Here is a 19,480-nt window from a genome sequence, read left to right on the forward strand (position 1 = left end):
CTGCCTCAGTTTCCCCTCTCCCCATCCTTCGCGGGGAGGAGTGCCGTGGCCAGTGTCCCTGGACAGCTCTACCCAGTGCAGCGAGGTCTGACCCTGACCAGCGGCTGGGCAGGATTCTAACGCGGCAGCAGCCCCCGAGTCGCCCCATGCGCGACGCGGCTCTTAACTCAGGTTCTGAGCAAGGCCCGTTCCTGCGATCAGGGCTGGGACACGAGGGTCCAGCTCTCCCTGGTGTCTGTCCCGGTGGCTCCGTGGGGCCGGCCAGCCCTGGGTGTAACCGTGCCTGCTGGCCAGCCCCTCGCTGGCTGGCTGGGACGTGGAGGAGGGGAAAAGAACATGGAGTCCTGTGTCCTGAGAGGTGGGCACAGGACTGGGATAGCAGCTTCTGTTTTCCCAGAGTGCACTGCAGCAAAATGGGACAGCGGCCTCCATTATTTTCCCCCAGAATGCACTGCACCACTGTGGGACAGTGGCCTAGATTTTCCCACAATGCATTGCACCACTGTGGGACAGCGGCCTAGATTTTCCCACAATGCACTGCACCACTATGGGACAGCGGCCTAGATTTCCCAGAATGCACTGCACCACTATGGGACAGCGGCCTAGATTTTCCCACAATGCACTGCACCACTGTGGGACAGCGGCCTAGATATCTTCCCCAGAATGCACTGCACCACTATGGGACAGCGGCCTAGATTTCCCAGAATGCACTGCACCACTGTGGGACAGTGGCCTAGATATTTTCCCCAGAATGCACTGCAGCAATATGAGATGGCCAGCTAGATTTTTTTTCCCAGAATGCTCTGTGGCAGCACCGCCCAATAGCCTTGCTTTTTCCCAGGATGCCCACGGGCCGATGGCATGGAGGCCTCAGTTTTCCCAGAAGGCACTGCTGCAGCAGGGCGCTGGGGCCGGGGAGGAGCCGCGGGCGGAAGGGGTGTGCGGGCCGTGGCGCTCAGCGTGGGCTGTTCTCTCCCGCAGGGCTCGGGGGTGCCCCGCAAGGACCAGTACGCCAAGGAGCTGCTCGCCATTTCCTTCATCTCCGCCGTCAACCGCAAGAGGAAGAAGCGGCGCGAGGCCAAGCTCTTGGGGAGCAGCACGGACGACGACTCGGAGCACGAGGCCCCGCTGGGCGCCGGCAGAGGCCGCGCCGAGGAGGCCGGGGGCGGGGGCCCGGTGGAGAAGCTGACCCCGGAGCCGGGTCCCATGCGCGACGCTCCGAGCCACCAAGCGGCCGTCGAGGGGCCGGGCGGCCTCCTGGTGCCGGGGCCGGCGGAGACGGAGGGGCCAAGGGAGCCGGCGCCCGACGCCCGGTCCATCGTGTCGGGCTACTCCACCCTGTCCACCATCGACCGCAGCCTGTGCTCGGAGGTGCAGTCGGTGGCCGAAAGCCGCGGCGAGGAGGCGGACGACGAGCGCAGTGAGCTGAGCCACGTGGAGACCGACACGGAGAGCAGCTGCCTGCCGCGCCGGGCCGGGCTGGGCGCCGGGCAGCGGCCGGAGCTGGAGAGCGGCGACAGGGAGAAGCTCGCCCGGGTCTCCTTCAGCTCCCGCCGGCTCATCCAGTGCGACACGCTGGCCCGCCGGAAGCTGGCGCGGCCCCGGGCGGGCAGCGAGGCCTCTGCCCAGGGCAGCCAGGAGTCCCTGCAGGCCCCCGAGGAGCCGAGGGGAGGGGGGGCCCCGGCCCGGCCCTCGCTGACCGAGCAGATCCGGCTGCGCCTCCGCGGCTCGGCCGACGACATGGCCGTGCGCATGCGCCAGCCTCACTCGCCGGAGACACGGCGCAAGAAGAGCTCCTGGCGGCGCCACACGGTGGTGGTGCCCGGTGGCCTCAGGGACCTCGCCTCCAGCGAGTGGGCGGAGCCGCGGGCGCCCCCCGGCGGCCTGGAGTCCTGCCCCCCGGCCACTAGCGCCTCCTGCAGGGACTTGCGCCGCGACAAGGACTCGGGCCTCAGCAGCCTGGAGTCCACCAAGGCCAGGCCCTGCGCGTCCTCGGCACTGAGCCACCAGGGCAGCACCGGCGAACGGCCACACCCCCAGGGCCCGGGGGGGGACCCTGGCGACCGGAGCCCGGCTCCCCCCCACACCGCGTCTTTCCGCTTCCACCAGTGCCTCTAACCCCCCCGGCCTGGCTGTCTGCCCCCCCTCTCCGCCCGCTGGGCTGCTTCTCCCTCTAGGGCAGTTCCCCGCCCCGCCGGCCTCTCCACGGGGCTCGGAGCTCCCCGAGGGGCTGGCGGCCGCTCACCTTCCCTTGCCAGCCTTGGCCCACCACATTGCCGGGGCTGGTGGCGGGGATCCCGCATGGGCAGAGCCAAAGCCAGAGCCCCCCCCCCCCAGTCGCGTGACTTTCAGCAGCCTTGCCTCGGTTGGCTGGAATTTGTCTCCGTTTCTCAAACTGGCCCAGCCCTGCCCCAGAGGTAACGCCTGCCGGCCCCGCCCCGTGCAGCATCCGCTGGTGCGGAAGGAGATGGTGGGTGGTGGACAGAGGGTCCCCGGCACCCCAGTCCTGCCTGCGCTCCCCACCCCCGAGAGCAGCCAGGGAGAGCGAGATGGCAGTGCAAGGCCATGTGACCGTTTGCCCGCTGGTTTATGACACTGACACGTGTGTGGCCGTGGGCACCATTTGCACGTGGATACTGTGGCTGTGCCCCTCGGCACACGAGTGTGTGTGCACGGTCACCATTTGCACATGGGCGCTGTGGCTGTGCCCCTCGGCGCACGAGTGTGTGTGCACGGTCACCATTTGCACGTGGGCGCTGTGGCTGTGCCCCTCGGCGCACGAGTGTGTGTGCACGGTCACCATTTGCACGTGGGCGCTGTGGCTGTGCCCCTGGTGCCTGTGTGTCCATCTAGAGCTGGGCGAACGTGGGGTAACCAGTAGACGGGAGTGTGCTGGGGTCACTGGTATGTGCCCGCTGGCACCAGGTGCAGGGACCCGCGTGCTGGGACAGCCCAAGTGAATTCTGGGAAACATCCTGCGTGCCAAAGGGCCCTTTGCTCCCCAGCCCCGGTACCAGGCCTGCTCCACTTGGTGGCGCCAGGGAGGTGGGGACGGAGGGGGGGCGCGGATTGCCAGGCTGGCTCAGCACGGCCAATGGCTCATTCCCCTCTAGGCATCTCGCACGCCTGCAGCCTCATGCTCTGCCCCCCCCCCCGCCCTCCAGCTCGTTCTCTGCCCCCCCCCCACCCCCCCGAAGCTGCTTTCTCTGACTGTTCAGTCCCTTTGCTGGGTGCCTGGCTGTGCCAGAGGCCTGGGCCTGGCGCTCGTCCAGGGGGGCCATTGATCTGCAGGCCGGCCCCTGGCTGCTGACGGTGCTTTGGGACGGGCGCTGCCGGCTGCGAGTGCCTCGGACTGGCTGGGACCCCCTGGCTAGCCGCGGGCTCTGCGTCATGCACCCTGGGAGCGAGGTGCAGCCCCTTTCAGAAGCTGGTGGGGCTGGGTAGGAGGGACACACGGGGCAGCCCCAGGTCTCTGGAGCCGGGCGCGTTCCCGGAAGGGCCCTGAGATCTGCCTTGGCCACCCAGTCCGGCCCTTCCTAGCGATGTCCGAGGGAAACCCGTCTTGCTCAGACAGCCACTGGGGGGGGCAGGGTTAGAGGGGCAGACTGGGTGTCGCGTGGCTGCAAAAGCTGGGGTGCTGGTGGGTCATCTCCAGGCCTGCCTTTAGCTGCCAGGTCTCTTCCACGCCAGCCCCTGCCCGGTGGCGCCCCGGCCCACGCGCTCCCAGTGATCCCCTGGGCGTCTTTACATCTCACAGCCCCATAGGTGCCCCCCCTGACGCCCTGCCCCCACCTAACTGCCCCCGCCTGACGCCCTGCCCAGACCGGCTAAGCCAAATAGGGCGTCAGCCAGATATACCTGAGACGCGCCGGCGCGCACCTGACTGGGTGTGAACACACGGCCTGCAGCACCCTGCCGAGCAGCCGGAACCCACAAAGATGCTAGCTGGGGAGTTCGAACCCCCTAAGCAGCCTGCCCCTATGCAAAACTCCCCTCCCCCGTGAACTTTTCCACCTGATCCTGCCTGCGTGCTCGGTCCCAGGGCACCGCAAATCGGGGCGCAGCTAGAATGCTTTGGCAGGCCAAGAGTTGAGGGGTTCCTTTCCCAGAGGCAGGCGAGCTGAAATTGGGGGGCAGTCCACCCCAGGTAACCGGAGTCCCATGGCGTATCACTCCCGCTGTCGCCCAGGTTACACCAAACGCCTGTCCTGCCCATGCGGGTGTTTCTATTTTTCCTCTTGAAAATGGTAATCTGTGGTTTTTCATGCTGTAATTTGGGGTAGATTTTTTTGGGGGGGCCCTTTTAATTTGAAATTAAAAACACCCCCCCCAAACCAATACCCCTGTCTCTGTGTGTAGAAAAAAGCCACCTGCAGCCCCACGATTGGATTTACGACCAAGACGCATCTCTTGAATCGAAAGACTAGCTGCCTTCTAGTCGGGGGGTTTCACGATCTGTACATAGAACTCCTGCCTCGTTACGATTTCCACGCCAAACTGCAGCCATTCCAATGAGAGGCCTTGGGGGACGGGGGCGTTAAAACTAAAAAAACAAACGTACTCCAGTGGATGCATCGTTCTCGTACTTTATGCAAATAATTGCTGTAAAGTTTTTTTTCTGTTGGTTTTTTTTTTGGTGTGTGTAAATATTGTCTTTAAATGTGTAACATATTACAAAGAATTTATAAAGGGTTTTGTAAGAAGTTGCGCTCATTTAAAAAAAGAAAACCACCAAGTGCTGTAACAGTGTTGAATTTTTAAAAACTTTCCTGCATGTGTCATTTATTTTTCCTTGATGTGTTGTCAAAGGTCAGACCTAGCTATGGAATATGCAAAACTAAAAAAAAAAAAGCGGGGGTGGAACCAGATCGCTCAGCCGTTCAGCGTGGTAGATTGGAAATAAACTGGCATATTCAAGGAACAGGCTTTCTGCTTTCATTGAAATGGCCATTTGGCTTTTTAGCAACCAAACGCTGCCGGATGAGGTGGGCAGTTCGAACCGGGGGCGCTAGGGGGTGCTGCTTTCACTGCCGGGGTTGGCGATGGGCTTGGGGGACGTGTTCGGGCGAGTCGCTTTGGTTACACCTGCGGGTTCTGGGCAGCGAATGAACTCGGAGCCTCTGGGAAATTCCACAGGGCTGTTCTGTGGCCGTGGCTCCGTGGCCTCCGCGGGGATCAAACAGGGAAAGAGGGACGCTTCCAAGCTTGGCCCTACGGAAGCTCCACTCTTTGGGCAGGCCGGTGACAGGCTGGCGGCTGATCAAGGCGCCTTTACCACTTGGCTTGCGGGAGTCCCTGGCGGCCCCAGGCTGGTGCGCGCCGTACGAGCACGGAACACGACGGCTGGGGGCTCGTCCGTACACGTGAGCCGAGTAAATCAGCCACGTTTTGCCCCACAAGAGCGGGGCAGGGAGGGGGCATAATTTTTGATGGGCGCTCCGCAGGGCTCGGGCTGGGGGGGAGGGCGCTGCATTTTGCAGCGCTGGGTATTTGCAGCCCCAGCCCCGCCCCTTCCACCAGTGACCCCGCCTCTTCCACCTGTAACCCCGCCCCTTTCACTGAGACCCTGCCCCTTCCACCAGTGACCCCGCCTCTTCCACCTGTAACCCCGTCCCTTTCACTGAGACCCTGCCCCTTCTACCTGTGACCCCCCCACCCTTTCCAGGGGTATGGACCCCTCTCCCTTTCCTGCACCAGGCCTTTCCAGCTCCATCGGGACTATGCATAAGGAAAACTTATTTATTTGCTCCCATGACAAGAGACCGAGGGGTCACCAAATGAAATGAATAGGCAGCAGGTTTAAAGCAAAGGGAAGTTTTTCTTCCTGCCGTGCACAAGTAACCCGTGGAACTCCTCGCCAGAGGATGTGGTGAAGACTAAATCTTTAACAGGGTTCAAAAAAAGAGCTAGATAAACTCCTGGGTTAGGTCCATCACTGGCAATTAGCCAGGCTGGGTGGGAGGTGTCCCTAGTCTCTGTTTGTCTGGGAATGGATGGCAGGAGCGGGATCACGTGGTGATCACTGCCTCTGCATTGGCCATGTCAGCAGACAGGACAGTGGGTGAGAGGGCCCTTTGGGCTGACCCATTCTGGCTGGCCTGCTGCATGCCCAGCCCAGCGCGAGGGGGCAGCTCTAATGCGCTAAAACCCACCCCGGCCCTGGCGACGCTGCCAGGGCTGGTGCCCAACCGTACAGCGCCAGCGGCTCCGTGGGGGTCATGCCGTCGACGGGCGTGGCAGCTCCCCAGCAACACGGCTGAAGTGGGTGAACACCGGCGGCGGTGCCACAGGCTCACGGCTGCACCCCGAGCCAGGCCAAATGCCAGACGAGACCCGGCTGTCAGTCAGCCCCTCGCTGCGCCCCGAGGCAGCCTGCCGGCTTGGGCACGCTCCTGAGAGCCGATGCCTTGGCTAGCCACCGCGGGGGCGTCTCCACTGCAAAGTGCATTGCTGCGTTCCAGGGTATTTCGAACTCGCGTCGTTTGTCCTTCGGCGCGGTCGCCCTCACTGTGCTGCCTGGGCCCGGTGTCCGCTCACAGCGCCGTGGAACGGTGCCGTGCCAACGCTACTGCCCTGCACGGGGCGGGAGGCGGTGGTCTCTGGCCGGCGAGCCTGGGGGTTTCCCACCCCGTGGCCTGCGTCTGCAGCCGGGGCCAGCCCCCCCCGCCACCCTGACGCCCCTCCCAGCCCTGCAGCCGGGGCCAGCCCCCCCCCGCCACCCTGACGCCCCTCCCAGCCCTGCAGCCGGGGCCAGCCCCCCCCCCCGCCACCCTGACGCCCCTCCCAGCCCTGCAGCCGGGGCCAGCCCCCCCCCCCGCCACCCTGACGCCCCTCCCAGCCCTGCAGCCGGGGCCAGCCCCCCCCCCCACCCTGACGCCCCTCCCAGCCCTGCAGCCGGGGCCCCCCCCCCGCCCGGGGCCAGCCCCCCCCCCCCCGCCACCCTGACGCCCCTCCCGGCCCTGCAGACAGGGCCAGCCCCCCCCCCGCCACCCTGACGCCCCTCCCAGCCCTGCAGCCGGGCGCCCAAGTTTGTGGCACTAGGAGAAGTTTGGCCACTCACCGCTGCTCCCCGCCCCAGTGTCTCTACCCAGAGTATCAGCAAGGTGCAGGATAGAGCCCCCCCTTCACCACTGGGCTGGGGTTGTGGAGTGGGCAGGCGAGGAGATGATGGGGGGGGGGAGCTGTGGAGGTGGAAAGGGGGGGTTGGGATGGGGGAGGGTGCAACACAAATTATCCCTAGCACCTGAGTCCTTGCACCTTTGGGCCTGGCAGCTCAGCCCCCCGGCGCTCCGGCCAGTGCCCCAGTTATGACCATACAAAAACCAGCGTGACCCTGCCCCCACACTGTGTGTGTTGCAAATTAGGTGCCAGCCGGAGCCAATGCTGCAGCAGCTCAGGTGGATTTCTCCGGCCCCGGGAGATTTTTTTTTTTTTTTGGGGTGCTGGTGGGTGTTGAAGCAGCAGGAACAAAAGACCAAGCCTGAAAGGGGGGGAGGGGGCTTGTGCCATCTGGGTGCGGGGAGCCGGGCGGGGGGCAGGTGGTTTATTAAAACTGGACACTTAGCTTAAGAAAAGAAGCACAGAAAGGCAAACGCAAAAGCAACCCTTTGTCATTGGGACGGTTCACGTTACAATGATCACAGCTCGCACAGGGATATCCATGGCATCCATAGAGTTTATACACAGACCTATGCTACAGACAAAGCCGGGAGAAAGTTACAAAACCATACAGACGCCAGAGCGGGCCTGTTCTTTTTTTTTTTTTCTCAAAACAGTTCACAAGAAAATTCATGCGAGAGACACACGACAGCGTAGAAACCCCCCAACAGCATCTACAGTTTTCTTGGTTGTCCTCTTAAAATGTTTACCCAACGTACAGTCGCAGACAACGAAAGCAAGGTGTGACATGCAGTAGCATCTCCATGCAGAACTTGGGCGGTGCTTTTTTTTTTTTTCTTTTTTTTTTTTTAAAGATGGTGGGTTGTTTTTTTTTTTTTTAATATAAATTTCAACGTCAGACTAAAGTGGGTGGTTTTTGTCCCCTTCGTTTTAACGTGAACACACTGGGCTTGTGAGTCACACACAAAAGTTGTGATGCCATGAAAATGACAGACACGCGCACACGCACACGCACACACACACACACAGAAAACTAGTCTGCTTCACCATGGTAGGGCTGGGCTAGGCAATTAATCCAATGGAAATTAACAACCCCACCCAAACGCCCAGTAATCCCTCAGCAAGCACAGCCGAATGTGGAAAAAGCCCTCCCAGGCCGGGCAGGTAAAAGGCAGAATTGCTACAGTAGTAGCCCTTGTGCTACGAATACGAAACGCCTTTGCACCATACTGCTGCATGTAACCACGTGCGACGTGGGGCCGCTGGTGGAAGGCACACGGCACCACAGCCCCTGCAAAGCCTGACTAGCGCTACCAAGCTAGGGCCATGGTTTCAAAAGCCTGGCGCCTTTTTTTTTCTTTTGGCTGGCTCCTAAATCGGTCAGGCCCGGCACCGTGGGGCTCAGCTGCTGCCCACCCAGTGCCGCCAATGGGCTCTAGGTGCATAACGGCCATAGCGGCGCTGGGCCTTGGGTGCTTTTGCTGATGTGACCTCCCCCCCCCGCCAGACTGAGTGGGGCCTTTGAAAAACAACATCCGCCCCCTCTCCCCCCGCCAACGTGGCACCGGTTCCACGTGAATTTAGCAACACTGCTCGCTGCGACCAGGGTGAGTTGCCTTCCACCCCGAGAGCGGCCGGGTTGCGCTTGGGTTAAACATGCCCCCTCCGAGGCCGAAAGTTGGGGGGGGGGGCAGCGATTTACCAGCTTGGGTTTTAAAAATCCCCCTTCCCTTCCAGCGTGGGGACAGGCAGGATCGGGCGGGGGGGGGGGGGGCTAGCCCTTAGGTACAGGAGTGACATCTATGCCCCCTTACCCTTGCTAATTCCACGCCAGCGGGTATAATAAAGTGCGGCATTGGGCGTAGATCCGGCCCAGCCCTGCCCATGAGGAGCAAAGTGGGCATGGGCGGGGGAAGGTCTTAATACTGGGTGTGCTGTGCTTATGGCTCCCCCCAAGAGCTGGGCGCACCAGAGCCCGGTGGGTGGGCACCAGTGTTCCCTGTAAGCTGCACGCTGGGGCAGCCATCCCAGGAGAGAGTCAAATACTGCCCAGCTGATTAGACGAGCGCCCAGAGTACGTGTCCCTACGGGTGGTGCACAGCCGCTCACGGCTTGGTGCACAGAACAACATTTATTCTGCACATGGGTGGGGGACAAATCAGAGGGCACATGGGTGGGCACCCGGCCATCCCTAGCGACGGTCTCGGTGGCGATGAGACGTCCTACCCCCGCCCCTCTCTGGCCTGTGTGGTGATTACGTTTTCTAGGCCCAGCTCAGGCCGCGGAGGGCCGGCCAAAGTTGCAGCTTTGCTACAAAGTTTCACTTTGGTACTGAAAAATTACACGGTTTAAAAACGAACGCTTCGACTTCCGGCTCGTGCGGTGGGGGAGGAGCCTGGAACCGGCCTGCCCCGGGGCCTAAAAGGCCCCGCCTGAGGATTTTGCCTGGCCAGGGGAGGCCAAACCAAGCAGAGGTGTGTGCCCAGCGCAGGGTGGGGCACTGGCTCAGAAAGGGGGCTGGACCCTCTGGGGCTGGCCGTCCACAGGAAGAGCCAGTTCTGTGCTGGGACCGAGCCAAGGGCAATCGTCTAGCTGCAAAACGGGCGCATGTTCGTTAAGAGCTGGGCCCGTCCCTTTCCCGCCCTGCCCAGCCGGCACCCCTACACTCTGGCTTGTGCTGTGATTCTCCTGCTCCTCCTGGACCCATCAGCCCAGTTTGTGCCTGACTCCGCCCACATCTTGTGGCCCCGCCTCTGCGTTTAAAAACGGTTCCGATACAGATGGGGCAAGTGTAACCTGGTGGGAGTGCCGTTCTACCCCCTTTGCTCCGGAGGAGGGGCTGACAACAAGCCTGTGTTGGCCACAAGACCTGGGCCTCAAAAGTCAGCCCTCATACCCCAGAGATCGCAGGTTCGATCCCTCCTGGGCCTGGTGTCGTGCCAGGGTATACTTGCGGATACGTGCCAGCCTCGCCCACCATGCTTGCAAAATGGGGAGGGGAAGGAGAGGAACTGGGAACGTGTGAACACAAGCTGGTAAGCTGAGCATCAGGGTTAAAGCTACATTTCTACAACAACCATTTCACCCGGGAAGAAGCGCCAACCCCCTCATATACCAGACGCGACGAGAGATTTATTTCTTCTTTTTTTTAAATATTTATATATATATATTTATATTACGTATATTATATATATATAATATGTAAATATATTTTTAAAACAATATAAAATGTTAAGACACTTCACTTAAATGTAAAGAGTTGCTTTTTTGCAATCCAAAGAAATTGCATTATGGTTCTTTTTTTTATTATTATTATTAATTATTATTATTATTTTCTTTTCTCTTTGTTATTCAAAAAAAGGCTCGTTCTTTTGATACAAAAATGATCGCTATACAAAAAAGAAAGAAGACGGGGGAAGAAAAAAAAAAAAAGACGACGAGAGAGAAGGAAACGAATCCTGACGAGGAACTAGCCAACGAAAGAGGTGAGTCGATGTCGTACGCGGGGTGCGTGACAAGCCGCTCGCTACACAAGAGCATTGCGGATAAACACACACGCACACGCGCGTACGCGCACACACACGCACACTCACACACAACGTGCATTGACCCCCCCAGACAGACTCTGTGCTTACATTTTCTTTGGCCATTATCTGGCCAGCCTCCCCCCCCCCCCAATCATATCTGTATTGTACTTTACCAGCCCTGCCCTCACCTCTCTGAGTTCACGGCCAGCCCCTTCTCAGTGTCTCCTCTGGACCTGCAGCTCCGCTACTAATCTCCCACCCCCCGCCCTTGGGGTCCTGTGCCACGCGCCACGCCTGGCTTCACTGGGCTCCACGGGGCTTTCGCTAGGGTTGCCAGGTGTCCCGTTTTCGCCCGGACTGTCCGTTATTTGGGTGCCGTCTAGTAAAAAAAACAGAAAAATCGGTATTTCCTGTTTTCCTTGGACAGAAGCCCGGCGGGGACAATTTTCCCCTGCCGCATAAGGCAGGGGAGTGAGGAGCGCAGGGCCATTTAAAGGCACAGTGCTTTTTTTTTTTTTTTTTTTGCTCCCCCCTTTTTTTCCTAAACATAATTTTTTCCCGGTGGTTTTTTTTTTTGGGGGGGGGGGGAGCAGGTGTTCGGTATTTTTTGTTAAACCACCTGGCAACCCTAGTGAGGCTAGGGTTGCCAGGCGTCCGGTATTCTATTGGACAGTCCGGTTTTTGCGTCCTCTGTCCGGTAAAAAAATTCAGAAAATACCGGACACGTGCAATGTCCCGTATTGTCTGTTTTTCTGGCTGGGCGCCGAACGGAGTCCTGGTGGGGGTGGCGGGAGTGTCTGGGACTCCCAGCCACTCCCCCCGCCCCCGCCAGGTTTCTGCACACAAGCAGAGGGCGTCCTGGGCTGGGAGGCGGGGCCGCGATCGGCGCTGGGAGCCCTCAGCTGATTGCGTGGGAGGAGGCGTGACGCCGTGGGGAGGAGGAGAAGCCCCGTCCCCGCTCCTGAGCGCTGGTCAAGTGCCTTGCGGCGCCGGAGTCCAGGACAGAAGCTCTCAGCCAAAACCAACTGGGGTGGAATTCCTGCTTCTTCCCACTGGGACACCCAAAGACCTGGCTATGGGGGAGTCACCTTCCTACCCCTGGTCGCGCCTCCCCCCTCCTCCCACCACTGTGTTGCCCCGGGGGCTGCGCCTCGCTCTGCTTTGGGTAGCAGGCTCTGCTGCCTCCCAGCTTGGTGGCTCTTGGTAGTAGGTTGGGGGGGGGGGGGGTTGCTCTACAAATGTTGATCCCGTGTGTTTGGTATTTTTTGGGAGACCATCTGACAACCCTCGGTGAGGCCCTTAGTGCCAGCTCCCCAGGCGCCTCATTTACGCTCTCAACTGGTCCCCCAGCAGATTGCGCCGGATAGGGGCGCTCACCCTGTGCCCTTGCAGAATCGCTATGGAAGGGCAGGGGGGGGGGGTTCGAACCCCATGGCCCCAGCTTGGGGGTCAGACCCTTCCCCCCCCTCCCTCCCTTGGCTTAAAACGTTGCCTTTCCCACCCGCGCTCCTCTGCCTTTCCCAATCCCATCTCGCCCTCCCAATTCAGCTTCCCTTCCGCGTCCCTCAGTCTGACATGATCGGTGCCCACCGTCACGGCCCCTTCCGTGCCACCCGGACCCCGTCCCGCCGTTCAGCATCACCCCCCGCTTCCCGCCGCCCCGGGCGGCCTCCGCCAGGCGCTTCTGCCTGCTGCGGGAAGGAACGGACCTGACCTTTAAAGTGCTACCTTGTGAAACGAAGCGTATGGGGAACCCGCCTCTCTTTCAGGATCGGTCCCCGTCTCACGCCCCCATCTCTCCCCATTTCAGCCACGGCTCTTGGAGTCACATTTTGCCCGCCTGCCACTGACGCGCCCCGGCCTTTGGGTCTTGCCAGCTGCGCGGCACGAAGCAATCTCACCAATTAAACCCTCCCGTGCTTTCCTTCGTGTGTCCAGCCAGCCCTTGGAAGAAAGAGACGGCGAAGCAAACGCAAACACGGAGCTGCCGGCTTCGGGCAAGAGGCGCCCTGGGGGCCTTCGAAGCCGCACTGCCCTTTCCACGAGGAAATAAAGTGCCACGGAAAAGCTGCCCGCATTGGCCCCAACGCCAACGCATCAGTGACCCATGAAGACCTGGCTCGAAGAGTGTAGCACAGTTTCCTACAAGATTAATCACAGTTACAACTGCTGAAAAAACGTTACGGACAGACAAACGGAGTAGCCGCCGCATTAACAGTCAGCGTGGCGGGTTTCAGAGGCATCTTCAGAGGCCGCTTCCCCTCCCCACCCGTCCGCCCCCTCTCCACAGCCTTCCACTTTTGTTCTGGTCCCCCGTGCCCGAGGCGTGGCTGGTCCTGGCGCCGCGCACCATCTTCGTTGCTTGCAGCTCGTGAAACGGGAGGCGTGAAGTTCTTAGCGCTCTTAAATAAACAAAAAACGCCAGGGTGGAAAAAAAGGAGGTGTCGAGTAGGGAGAGAGAGGAAAAAAACCAAACAAGCCACCAACAAAAGAACAACACCAACAAAAAAGAGAGGAAGAAACAGAAAGAGGCAAGTCGGCCATATTGGAGCAGGACGTGAGAGCGAAGGTTGGCCAGAGTGGAGCAGGAGTTTTAAAATAAAAAGCTAGCAGGACATCTGGTGACCTCTGAAGTTGCCTCAAGAAGACAGTCCAAGGGAGTGGTGTAAGAAAGAGAGAAGCCAGGCCCCAGGAGGGAGGAAAACCGTCGCGTGAGAAGTTGGCAAGGAGCGTTAGAATGAAATGGATGAGTTCCTTGCCCCAAAGGAAGTCAATACAGGGATAGATGTTCTGCCAGGAGTAGATTTTTCTGAGACTGGACTGGAAGTCTCACTCGGCCCACTAGCCTCTTTAGATGATCTAGCGGCCTAGAAAGAAAAGCAAGATTCAAGGAGGAGGAGGCGGCGGCGGAGGCGGAAAAGGCGGGGAGGGGGGAATCAAACATTCGTTTTAAAGGAATTTGTTCGGAAGCAGCATTGCTTTAGGCCTGAGGTCGAGCAACTGGGGGAAAGGTCCACACCACAGACAGAGCGCGGGATGGTCTGGTTCCACGGGTTACTGGAGGAGGGAGGGAGCATCCCCAAGAGGAAAAGACAAGCGAGAGACAGAGAGAGACGGACGGACGGACGGACGCACACGCAGGCAGGCAGGCAGAGGGAGACAGGAGAGAAAGGCGGGGGGGGGGGGACAAGAATTGAAATGTTAGACTGGGCATGCACAGCGTGTTAGAAGAATGACTGTTCTCACGTTAGTTGCGTCACAGCCGAGTGGGGGAAGGCGAAATTTCAGGGAGGGGGGGAGGAGGAGCGGGGAGGGGGGAGGAGGGGTCGCTGCAGAGGTGCTGTTTATCCGAGCTGTCCCACCGGAGCCAAAGAACAGGACAGTTGTTCACAGATGCATCTGGATCCCCAGGGGCCGGGGGGGGGGGGGCGGGGGGAGGTGCTTGACAGAGCGGGGGGTGCTGAGATAGGGATATGTCCTCCAGACCACAACTCTGCCCCCTATCTGCCCCCAAGCTGGGTTAGCCTAAGCGTGGGGAATGAGATCAGCCCCCCAAAACATTGCGAGGTATTGACATGGGCGCCGTGGGCTGTGCTGGGCCAAGCAGCTGGGGAGGGGCAGCGGGGAAGGGGGTCTTAGCTGTACGTAACCTGCTAGGAAGGGGGTTCCCTTGCCCGGCCTTGCCCACCCATCCGGGATGGAAGGGCAGAGGGGCCTGCCAAGGAGCCGGCTAGACCAGCTGGCCCCTTGCCGCAGGTCGGCGAAGGCAGGAGGCAAACAGACAGGCGGTGCTACCCGAAGGCCATGGGAAGCCGCCCTTTGCCCCGAGCAGGTTGTGGTGCAGACTCTCGAGCTGGGGGAGGAATTTCTTGGGGGGCAGGGGGTGGGATCGGGCCAGGGCCAGGTGAGGCGGGGGCTCTGCAAAGCCGTCCCGACGGCGCGATGTGTTGGATGCACCACGGGACAACACCGTGACTGGCTGACACCCCCACGGCCCGGGAGCCAAATTCCCATTCATGCGTGTTGCCCTCTCATGGGGCTTTCCCCTCCCCCGGTCAATGGGGCGCGTGTGCCTAACTCCCCGAGACGCCCTGCTCCCAACCCCCTTCACGAGGGCGTCTCCACGGTTCCCAGCTTCGCGGCTCCTTGATACTAAGCCAGCTAGTTTTGCAACCCCCCTAGGGTAAGGGCGAGGGTTGAAAAGACGGTGTCGGTGCCCACGGGGTGACGGGATGGGCCCCTGGGTGCGGGTGAGTAGCGAGAGGCTGCCAGGGAACGCCCAGGCCCCAGCAAGGCATGGGTGAGCCAGATTTGCTTTGCTTTGGAGAGCGATAAAACGAGCAATGTCGTAGGACACCCCCTCCCCCGACCCCTCTTGTTTCTTTGTCAATCCCCCAGAGACTCTCGGCCCACTGGTGGAGAAACACGGGCTTAGATGACTGCCTAACTCACAGCCTGGCAACTTTAGCCAAGCCATGGCCAGGCCGCAAGCCCGCCTAGCAGGGAAATGGAAGCGAGGGACTCCGTGCGCGTAGGCAGCTGTGAGCAGAAGGCACTTCCACAGATCGATCCCGCGATCGATCTTGCGGTGATCAATTTAGCGGGTCTGGTAAGGACCTGCTCAATCAAACGCCGAAGCTGCCCCTGACAGACCTCACCATCAGAGACGAGTTTCTCCCCTCACCCGCCCGCTGTGGGGCCGCCTCTGAAAATCGATGCAAGGTGCGTCGACTCCAAGCCACGTGGCTGGCGTTGCGTATCTTGCATGGATTTTCTCTGCCAGTGTAGACCTGGCCCTAGGTATTGCCTAGCATCTAAAGAGAGCAGAAGAGCGGCCCCCTAGGGTCAGACGGATGGTCCATCGACCCTGGTGTCCTGCCATCGGACCAGCCGGCGGCAGGTGTCCGGTGCCAGGGCACGATGGCTTCCCAGCTGCTCTGCGGTGGGGTGATGGGGCAGGCCTAGGTGAACTGCCTTAGAAGTTTGACCTCTATGTTCTCCACACATATAGAGACTAGAGCTGCCCCCTGCCACCCCAAATGCAGGTCCCGACCGGTCCCACAGAGTCTTAAACACCTAGCAACATTGCCCAGGCCAGGCACAAAGGAGTCAGGCGCCCATGGACTGCCCAAGGGAATTAGGCTCCTCACTCACATCCGGCCCATACCATGGGGTTTGGTTCGTAGGGGTAGGGCGTCCTGGCCAGTGTAACACTGCCGGGGGCGGGGGGAGCGGTCAGAATGCAGCAGGCTGGCCACGCACCCCACCCCCTAGGCCCTGCAGAAGGGGATCAGCAGCGCCACGGCAGGCTGGGGGCTGCCCCTCGGCAGGGAGCCGGCTTGGCTCTGGGCCCCTCCCGGGAACCGACAAACAGCACCTGTGCCGGGCTCTAGGAGCGCTGACCCCGGCTCGCAGCGGAGGAAGCGCGGGAGGGGGGAGGGGTGCGGGGCGGGGGGGGGGTGCAAAGGGAGCAGCTCGGTGCCTTTCAGGGATGGCTCCATTTTGCTCATGAGACACGGGTCCAAACCCAGGGTGGGGTGGGGCAACACCCCCCCCCCCCCCCCGTTACAGGCTGGGTTTTGGTCCATTCCGATGAGCAAAACTGCGGGTTGTTCCATTGGCTCGGGGGAGGGGTGGGAATACAGACTGGGGGGGGGGGGGGGACACGCGGACAGGACATGGGACAAGCCATCCCCGGGTTGCTGTTGCTCAGCAGGGGTGGGGAGGGGGCACTGGGTGACAGGAGGCCAGGGCTGGCCGCTGGGCCTGGGGGCAGTCTGGCAAGCCGGGGGGGGGGGGGTGTCAGTGGGGGAGGGCAAGGGGGGGGGGGCTAGGGGCTAGAAACTGGCTTTTGTTACCTTGCCTTGTGGCCTCAGAAAGCTGGCCAGCCACTGTAAGCACTGGTAGCGTCGGCAAGAACAGAGGCAAGTGAACCCAGCTGCTCCGGCAGACACGCCCGCGTGGCACGGGGAGGCGCCCGGGGAGGGAAGGGGAGGGGGGGGGGGCAGGGAGGGGGGTCTACTCCGAAGCAAGCCCTGCTGCCTTTGTCCAGCAGCCCCTCCCGGTGCAGCCCCGGCGCTGCCTTCTGCCCGCGTCGGCAGGCCCCCCTCCGAGAGCACGTGGTCCCGGAGCCGCTGTGGAGCAGGAACCACGGAGTTCTCTGCCCCACGGCGCCCGGCAGAGCTGTGAACAGGCCCCGCTCGGGGGGAGCCCGCTGGGCGCTGGGCGAAGAGGCGCGGGGTCGCCGCAGGGGGCTGGTGGAGCAGACAGTGGGGGCTTGCTCACGGAGAGCACTGGGCGTGGCTAACGTTGGAGGGCGGAGTCTGCCGGGGCACCGACCCGCTACCGATGCCGTGCGAGCCTTAGTATCAACGGCTCCGAGGTGGGATCTGAAAAGGGCCTGGCCTCCAAACCCCTCGTTCCACACCCCGGCACGGACGTCAGCTCCGCCCCACGCGGCCTGCCCCACAGAGCAGTGACGAGCATCTTCTATGGCAGCGGTGGGGGACCCATCCGCCCCCCGGCTTGCCTGGATCTGGCCCCGGAGGCGTGGGGCTCCCCCCCAGCATGGGGGAGCCCCCCCCGGGCGCTCCAGTTCCCCCACTGACCCACCCACGGGGATGGAGCCCTTGAAATCGACTTGCCTAGCTCGATGTGCGAGGGAAGGTGGGGGAGGGTCTTTCTGTCCCTCAGTCGGGGCCACGTCAGTGAGGGGTTGGGGTTTTTTGCCTCTCCCTCGTGTGCGGCCCCCGACTGATTTTTCCTGTGGGTCAGTGGCCCCCAACTCCAAAGAGGATCCCGCCCCCCGTCGATGGATCCGGCCTGGCTTCCCCGCACCCCACGGGAAATGAGTTTGCTGGCCTCAGCCCGGCGCCCAGGTGTCTGCTGCGGAAGCCAGCGCGGCGGAGGGTTGGCAGCGTCGATAGCCCCCACCCAGAGACCCCCCCCGCCCCGCGGAGATCCCCGGGACCCGGCCCCCCGCGGCCGCCCTAGGGATTAGCTACCTGCTGCTGTCCCTGGATGCGCATGTATTCCATCCTCTGCTTGACGTGCTTGCTTTTGTCCGGGCTGGCCTGCTGGGTCTGCTTCAGCCTGGACGCCGGATTCACCATCTTCATGGCTGGGATGGAGACGCCGCCGCTCTGCGGAGACACACGGGAGGGAAGGGGGCTTAAAGCCACCAGCAAATACGCCACCCTCACGTGCACCTGCTGGGCGTGGGAGACCGTGGGCAGGGGCTGGTCTGGCTCCCCAGGCCTGGATCTCGGAGTGCTTTGTGGATCTTGTGTGCTGCCGGTGCCCTGCTGAAGCCCATGGGGGGGGGGGGATTTTCACCAGTGCCTCGCACGGGCCTGCCCTGGTGTTTCACTAGTGCCCTCCACGGGAGCAGATGTGGGCCAGTGCTAAATCCTAGAGAGCCTCAAAGGTATTTAGGCCCCTAACTGCCATGGATGCAGGGCCTAGCCCCCGCTGAGGGTCTGGGCCGTCGGGCGCCCATGGCAAACGCAGCCCCTCTGGGCAGGGGGCTGGCACCCAGTAGGGCAATGGGGCTGGGAGTGTGACCCACACAGCTGCAGGGTGTGGCGCTGCCCCACGGAGGGGCACTTGGGCCACTTGCAGAGAGAGCCAATCAGCTCGCTCTGCAGCCCGAGCTGGGGGGCCGCCGGCTTTCAGCTCACGCTGGACAGGCACCCACACTGGGCGCCAGGGGTCCCAGGTTCGATGCTGCCCCATGGCATTACAGCAGCCCAGGGCTGCTACTTTCCACGCGTGGCTTCCCGGCCCAGCTGTTTGCTCTGCTGGTTGCCCCAGTAACACTCCAGGCCCAGTGAGACCCCCCCCCCTTTGCCTTGCCAGTGCTCAGTTGTGTCATTCTCCTCCCCCTCCCTGCCCCATGCACGCACCCAGCCAGAGTCCAAAGCCACACAGCAAAGACCCTCGAATGCAGCCTGTAAAACACTACCATTTGGGGGGCTGCCCGATGATTTCTGAACCCCAGGCTGGGCCCAGCGACCGGAGCCTCTGACCCAGGCAGCTGGAAGACTCGGGACTTTTTGGCCAGCAGCTGAGTGTTGCTGCGACCCCAGGTCTGTAACACTGAGCCAAACTTGGCTTTCAGCACCCCCCACGTTGGGGGAGAGGGCTCACTCACACAGGCAGCAAAAGACAGCAATGGCCACAAGGGGGCGCACGGATGCAGTTACCGCCTCCTTATGCTCCATTGGAGGGACACAAAACGAGTCGTGGGGGCCTTCACGTATTTCGGGGGGGGCTACATTTCTCTTAATGGGGAAGGTGGAGGACCCTGAAATTCCCTGCCCTTGGAAACACACCTGCTCCTGCAGGGCACCAGCCGAGCGCAGCACTGCCCCCTGCTGGAAACAGGCCACCAGAGCCTCTCCCCCTCAGCACCCAGCCTTCCTAAGGACTTTATTGCGCTTCCCTGGGAGCTGGAGGTAGGGGGGGTTGTTTCCCACATGGCTGCAGGGCAGTGTTCCCTCTACTTTTGCTATTCATGCGTGGAATAAATTTTGTTATTTGCACCAAGGCATGTGCAGATGTGCACCACCAGGAGAAACACATGCTGCCGGCCGTAGATCCACCCCACGTAGCAGTGGCCCAGAGCCCCTCGAGGGACAAATTAACCAGGGACTTGCCTTCCGGGAGCGGGAGTGCAGAGTCTGGGAAAAGAACGTGCCTGGGATTTCAGAGCAGGAGGGCCTGACAGCGGAGGGGAGACGCAGCCCTTGGCACACTCAGTGCGACGGAGTTACTCCAGATTAGCTCTGGAGCGAGGTCAGAATCCAGCCTGGTGCCTTTATCGTCACGTGCAA

At 61.4% G+C, this 19,480-nt stretch overlaps 2 protein-coding genes across 14 annotated transcripts in view; one reads left to right on the plus strand and one right to left on the minus strand.

The window, feature by feature from the left end:
• Window positions 1–4,329, plus strand: part of ARHGAP23 (Rho GTPase activating protein 23) — a 112,347-nt gene extending 108,018 nt beyond the window's left edge. For all 5 annotated transcript variants that reach the window (XM_089773932.1, XM_075911441.2, XM_075911440.2 and 2 more), the window contains one exon: window positions 982–4,329. In XM_089773932.1, coding sequence (XP_089630058.1) covers window positions 982–2,118 — 1,137 coding nt within the window. In that variant the 3' untranslated portion in view covers window positions 2,119–4,329. The remainder of the gene's footprint in view (window positions 1–981) is intronic.
• Window positions 4,330–7,657: 3,328 nt separating this feature from the next.
• SRCIN1 (SRC kinase signaling inhibitor 1) overlaps window positions 7,658–19,480 on the minus strand; it is a 236,558-nt gene continuing 224,735 nt past the window's right edge. For 7 of the 9 annotated variants that reach the window (XM_089773935.1, XM_089773936.1, XM_089773934.1 and 4 more), the window contains 2 exons: window positions 17,651–17,788; window positions 7,658–13,048 (listed from right to left, as the gene is read on the minus strand). In XM_089773935.1, coding sequence (XP_089630061.1) covers window positions 12,827–13,048; window positions 17,651–17,788 — 360 coding nt within the window. In that variant the 3' untranslated portion in view covers window positions 7,658–12,826. Of the gene's footprint in view, window positions 13,704–17,650; window positions 17,789–19,480 lie in introns of all 9 variants that reach the window. The other 2 variants (XM_089773938.1, XM_089773940.1) reach the window with 2 other exon arrangements.

The sequence above is a fragment of the Pelodiscus sinensis genome, chromosome 29, assembly GCF_052426305.1.
Source record: "Pelodiscus sinensis isolate ZL-2025 chromosome 29, ASM5242630v1, whole genome shotgun sequence".
Classification (NCBI taxonomy): Eukaryota; Metazoa; Chordata; order Testudines; family Trionychidae; genus Pelodiscus; species Pelodiscus sinensis.